The following is a 6596-nucleotide window of genomic DNA, read 5'->3' on the forward strand; positions in this document are numbered from 1 at the left end:
ACTTGGGCTCTTCCAGAAAGGCTTTTTCCTAATTCCTTTACTGTCATGTATTGAATAACCAGATACTCAGATTCTGAGATAAACACTACATTTTATTAACTTACTGCTTGCAAAAAAGAGGAAATTAAAAAGTGAAAATCTCTTTCTTCTCGGAACATAACAGGAAAAGGCTTCTCTGAGCATACCGTTAGAACAGAAAGGAGGGGTTCATGACAGTGGAACAGTTTGTTTTGCTAAAGTCAATCTTCAATCCCTCCCAGAAAAATCCCTCCCAAACAGAACCTTCATAATAATCTATTGGCTCTTTAGGGCAATATATGTAGAAGAAATGAAACATCATTTCTAGAGATCCAGGTACAAGCCCTCCAACGTGTCGCAGTACACATACATGGCAATTGCCTTCTAAGAACTCCATAAAGTTCTATGCAAGAAAAACAAAAAACAGATAAGGAGAACTCTACTTGCTGGTGTGCTTGATGAACCAGATGATGTTCTGAAGGAAGAGTACTGACGGTGAGTATGAACCTTTTAAACTTTACAAACTTCAGTTGTAGACTTGCATTAAAAGTTAAATCCACAGTTTCTATTCACAGAGTAGTTCATAGCAACACCTTTGGGTTACAGTTAGTTCTAGTCATACAGACTAGGCTTCTGCATGAGTTCTTAAATTGAGAACTTCACAGTAATAACTGGTAGTATCAGATAAAAATCCTAAAATTAGCTTCAATGGTGTAGCTTTCTGTACAGGCACCATCTTAAGTGTTACAAATGGCCTACTTTAGAATATCTCAGATTAATTACAAATACAGTTCAGATCTTTGAATAAGTGTCTTTTTACATGAAAGACTGATCTCCAGGTCATTAGAAGTGTCTGGTTATAAGAAGCTGCTGCTGCCAAGAGTAGTTATTAAGCGTATAGGATTTTTCTGCTGGGTTCTTTAGGTCTTGCTAAATGCATTTTCCCCTAATGAAAGAAATTATCATTTACCAATGGTTCTGTTTCCTTATATTTGCACTTATTTACATTATAAATGAAGATCTCAAAACATTGAGTATGACAAATCTGAAAGAATAGAAGAAATAAGGATGAGGTAAATACATTTTAAATGGTGTTCAATGCCTGTGTATTCAAAGTTTTCATTTATCTTACATAGTCTTGTCTTCTAGATAAAATTAAATGCAAACATTTGAACTTAGAATGGGACAGAATGGTTATTTTCTCAGGTTTTATAATTTTCTTAGTTTCATTTTCATTTACAGTGGCGTATTCATGCCCTCAGATAGTTTTCCCTTTTATTGCTTTTATAAATGGAATCATGGTCAATATAATTTGGCTTTTTGACAATAAATCATTAAAAACTCCAATGTCAAAGTAAATCAGATTTCTAAAAAAAGGAATGTAAATAAAACAAATTGCAATGACTGGACTACGAACTAGATGCATGCGGATGTAAAATGTTAAAAATGCTTTATTAAAATGAGTCAGAATCAGAATCTCTATTTCACCAAGTATGTTACACATACAAGGAATTTGTCTTGGTGAGAGCAACACGTATGACAAGTAACAAAAACACAGATTAATTACAGTATCAAACTAAAGGAAAATTACACTAAACAATAAATAGGGTAGGGGATAAATTAAAAAAGTAAAAAGTACTAAAGGTAATAAAGAGCTGAAGAAGCTGAGAGATGTGAAATGGATTTGGTTGAAAAATATTATATATAGAAAGTTAAAGATGACCTGAATATTTACAGAAAGAGAGAGAACATCTGTACAGGTGTGCAAATAGTCATAGTGCAAATAGGCAGAGTGCAAATAGCTGTTCAGTCCGGTTTGGTACAGTTCAGTTGTATGTTTTGTGTCCACTGTGGTTGAGGAGCGCTACAGCTCTGGGGAAGAAGCTGTTAGCATGACGTGTTGTGCTGGTTTTGATGGACCGCAGTCTTCTACCCGAGGGGAGTGTCTGGAAGAGGAGGTGTCCAGGATGTGAGGGGTCAGATGTAATTTTGCCAGCCCGCTTCCTCACCCTGCTGGTGTAGATCTGCCGAAGTGATGGCAGGTTACATCCAATGATCCTCTCTGCTGTCCTGATGATGCGCTGGAGTTTGGTTCTTTCTTGTGAGGTGGCAAACCAAAGAAAGGGTGAGGAACCAAACCAGATAGTTATGGAGGCTGTGAGAATGGACTCGATAATCGCTGTGTAGAACTGGATCATCAGGGTCTGTGGCAGGTTGAATTTCTTGAGCTGTCTCAAGAAGAACATTCGTTGTTGAGCTTTCTTGATGATGGAGATGGTGTTTTTCTCCCATTTCAAGTCTCTGGAGATGGTGGTGCCCAGGAACTTGAGTGACTCCACCATGGATACTGCAGTGTTGTTGATGTGGAGGGGGGGAAGGGGGGGTGGATTGCGTCGGAAGTTCACCACCATCTCTACAGTCTTTTCTGTGTCAAGGTGGAGTAGTATAGTGCCGTAGGAACACTAAATCACAATAAACAGGGCAAACTTAAAAAACTACCATGACTACCCCTGCAGAGTCGAGGAAATAACCTAAAAACAAAACTCAATAGTTTTGGTGAATGAACCACCCTTTAAAAAATTGTTGGTTCTCAAGGAGACAAGGTAAGAACTGGTGAACATGGTGAGTTTGAATGATTAAATCTGGAGAATAAATCAAAATATCAATATACGTGCTAAATCAACTTAGCATATCTCACAATGCATAATAAAAAGAATAGACAGGGCATAAAATAATCCAAATGGCATGACCGTATACTCAGTGCCCTCAAGTGGTAAGAAACGTTTTCTATTCACAATACATCATTGACGATGGCCTGACAAATAGATAGGGCATTACATAATCTGAATGACCGTATACTCAGTGTCCCCTAAGGGTGAGAAATGCATTTTTTTTTTTTTATCCTAACCAGGTTGTAAGCACTTCTAAGATCTAAATTAGTACATTTACATTCATGGCATTTAGCGTACGCTCTTAACCCAAGCGACTTACAAGATTAATTGTATTTTAGTGGCAGGCCTATGTAGTGTTCGGAGTTTTGCCCAGGGACTCTTATTGGTGTAGCACAGCATAGTCAGACCGAGAATCAAACCCCAGTCTCCGACATGGCGTGGTAGCTCACTGACAGGGGTTGTCAGCTGCACCACATCAACCACCACAATACACACTGTGGCTCCTCTGAGCTGTTCTAGGGCTACAGGAAACTGTGTAAAGGGATACAAAATACCTGCTGAGAGGTGCAGAAGTCTCAGGAATCGTTTGATTGCAGTGATTGCCTCAAAAGGTTGTGCAACAAAATAATAAGTTAAGGTTTCCGTGACTATTGTGGGTTTTTCTTTCATTAAGGGGTACCGAGAATTTTAGAGGCAGGCCTATGTAGTGTTCGGAGTTTTACCCAGTGACGCTTATTGGTGTAGCGCAGCATAGTCAGACGGAGAATCGAACCCCAGTCTCCGACATGGCGTGGTAGCTCACTGACAGGGGTTGTCAGTTGCACCACATCAACCACCACAATACACACTGTGGCTTCTCTGAGCTGTTCTAGGGCTACAGGAAACTGTGGAAAGGGATACAAATGAGGTTGGGGGTCTGATTCAATTCATGATAATCTATGCAGGGTCTTAAGCCACCATTCTTCTTTTTCACAAAATAACCCGCAGCTAAGGGAGAAGTAGGGGAAGAATAAATCCTTGAGGTAGAGCCTCCTTTACTTAGCCTAACAATTAGGCTATCAATTAGTTCTTTAGCATAATCATAGGGTCTGTAAGGAGTTCTTTTTTGTAACATTAGATCTACTAACAACTTTAATCAGGTAAGAGTATTTCAAAGGAATGTGTGCAGGATTTGGGAATTGGAAGAGTATTTATTATATATTTTTATTTAATTGACAATACTTTGTAGAAATCTGTTCTCACTTTGACATTAAAGAGTTTCTTTTATATTATTTCAGTCATAAAAGCTCAAATATTTTGACCATGATTTAATTTATAAAAGCAATAAAAAAAAGAAAAGAGAGTGAATACTTTCCATAGACACTGTAAGAATTGCACATTGTAATTTCTTATTCTGACTTTTCTTCTACAGGTCACACTTTCAAGTCCAGAGTAAGAAAACCTCAGCAGCAACTGGAGCTCAGCTAAACTGGGCTCTCAAATACTTTTGTCTTTTTGTCAAATACTTTGAAAAAAAAGTTTTCACCCTGACACAATGGGCAGTAAATGTTCCACCTTAAATGAAGCAACACGGGCATTTAGAAAATGTTCTACTTCAGAAGAAGCAACTAGAAGGCCACATAAGCAATTAAATGCACTGCTAAATATCTCATTTAACATAGCTGTAACCGGAGAAACAGGTGCAGGAAAGTCAACTTTTATTAACTCAATCAGAAATCTGGATGATGATGATGAAGGTGCTGCTAAAACTGGAGTTGTTGAAACCACGGAAGAACCAACTCCTTATCAACATCCCACAATGCCAGGAGTGGTATTTTGGGACCTTCCAGGAATTGGAAGCTCAACCTATTCGGCAAAGACATATCTTAAACAAGTGCAGTTTGACAGATATGATTTCTTCATCATCATCTCATCAGAGAGATTCAGAGAGAATGACATCATGCTGGCTAAAGAGATAGAGAAAAGGAAAAAGCTGTTTTACTTCATAAGATCAAAGATCGACAACGACATTCGAGCAGAATCATACAAAAGAAGCTTCAACAGAGAAGAAACACTCTCAAAAATCAGAAGAAACTGTCAGGAGAACCTAAAGGATTTTAAAAATGCCCAAGTTTTCCTTATAAACTGTCAAGTCAGGAATCAGTCTGAATATGATTTTAAGTTGCTGGTTTCCACACTGAGGTCAGAGCTTTCAGAAAAGAAGAAACAGGCTCTGATGCAGTCGGTGCCGATCCACACTCTTGAGATCCTGGTGAAAACAATGAAAAAGCTTGAGGAAATAGCCTGGACTACAGCTTTTCTGTCTGTTCGAGCTGGAGTGGCTCCAGTGCCTTTTCTGTCACTGGCATATGATGCCAGTATTTCAGTGAATGTTTTTACAAGGTGCTACCACTCCTTTGGTCTCGATGATAAATCACTTGAAAGACTCAGAGCGAGTGAACAAACCACATCTGAAAGTTCTGATAAAGTCACCTCTTGTACTGGGTCTGGCTTCAAAATCAAATAAGACAATCAATAAGACAAAAGGATTTACATTCATTACTCAGGTAGAAGTGGAGATACCAGGGTTTAAAAAGTATAAACTTAAGCTTTTTACTCCAGTAAAAGTGTAAAAGTACTGGTTTACTACTTAACGGATAAAAGTAAAAGTAATGTAAGGAAAACAAATGCCAAAAGCTTAGGCCGCTCCACAGAGTGGCAGAGTGGACTACCCCCCCCCCAAAAAAAAACAACAAAACAACATAAAACATAATGAGGATAATGTTCTATTCAAATATTGATGTTGAAAAATGTTCAGATTCACACTTTGTGGATAGCAATTTATCAGGATAGTTTCTTTTTTTTGAAGGAGTAGAAAGTACGGATAATTGTGTGAAAGTCTAAGGAGTAGAAGAAAAAGTCGGCTAAAAATAATTACTCCAGTTGCTGAAAAAATTTCTACTTAAGTAAGATAACGAGGCATTTGTACCTCTTTACTTGACACCTCTGTTGCGGAGTATCTGTGTAGTTTGGTGCCCGGTGTAGGAAGTGGAATTGCAGCACTGATGTCTTTTGGTTGCACATATAAACTCCTAAAGAATGGAGCATCCATTTGCAGATATGCAAATAACATACAATAGCACTTGTACGCTTTTTAAATTTACTTCACTAATCCTTTCACTGATAATTTCTGCTAGAATTAGTGATTAAATCTTTACTTTACTGATCAAGATACTCTGTTGTGTTCACTATTAAAGTGAAATGAACCCACCTAATAAGTAGTAGTTCATTTTGAGTAACTGCTAACATAGATCCAAGTAGCTAAAGCCGATGTTAAATTTCTTATAAAATTGTGAGTAGTTATAAGAAATTTAACATCGGCTTTAGCTACTTAGTTTTATCTGTAGCTTTAACATACATTTTTTATGTTATGACAATTAGATTTATGTTAGATTTATGAAATGTTTTTGTCAGATAAGCAGCAATTTGGTAGCTTGGTAGAAAAATTACTGTAGGGAACTGAAAGAAACTGCCTTGTATAACATCCAGCTAACATATCTTAAAATACATATACGGGTCTAGCTTGCTAGCGTTAGGTCAACAGTTAGCAGCTTGTGAACTAGAAATATTAGACATGTCTGTACTTGGTAGCAATACTAGCTATATATTCTTTTAATGCTAAAAATAGCTAATTTTACTAATTGCTCAAGCCAGGCAACAGTTTCTCTAGTTGGTACATGTTTCCTCCAGCTCTCAAAAACTCACAACATAAAATAATGTTTCTTTACAGAACTTAAGATGGCATGTTTAATCTCCAAAGCAATCAAGAATTTAGTTCAGTTTCATCCAATCAAGAAAAAAAATCATCAAACCAAACTTTTGCTACAGTGTAAACAAGAATGGTCATATTGATGTATTTTATGATAT

The 6596-nt window shown here is 37.3% G+C and overlaps 1 protein-coding gene across 1 annotated transcript; it reads left to right on the top strand.

Annotated features, from left to right (window-relative positions):
* Nucleotides 1-244: 244 nt before the first annotated feature.
* Nucleotides 245-5289, top strand: LOC140539317 (interferon-inducible GTPase 1-like). Its single transcript, XM_072662009.1, has 2 exons — nt 245-513; nt 4102-5289. Exon 2 carries the CDS (start codon nt 4225-4227, stop codon nt 5194-5196), a length of 972 nt encoding a protein of 323 aa, XP_072518110.1. The 5' UTR covers nt 245-513; nt 4102-4224; the 3' UTR covers nt 5197-5289.
* The last annotated feature ends 1307 nt before the right edge of the window (nt 5290-6596 follow it).

The sequence above is a fragment of the Salminus brasiliensis genome, chromosome 18, assembly GCF_030463535.1.
Source record: "Salminus brasiliensis chromosome 18, fSalBra1.hap2, whole genome shotgun sequence".
In the NCBI taxonomy this organism is placed as follows: Eukaryota; Metazoa; Chordata; class Actinopteri; order Characiformes; family Bryconidae; genus Salminus; species Salminus brasiliensis.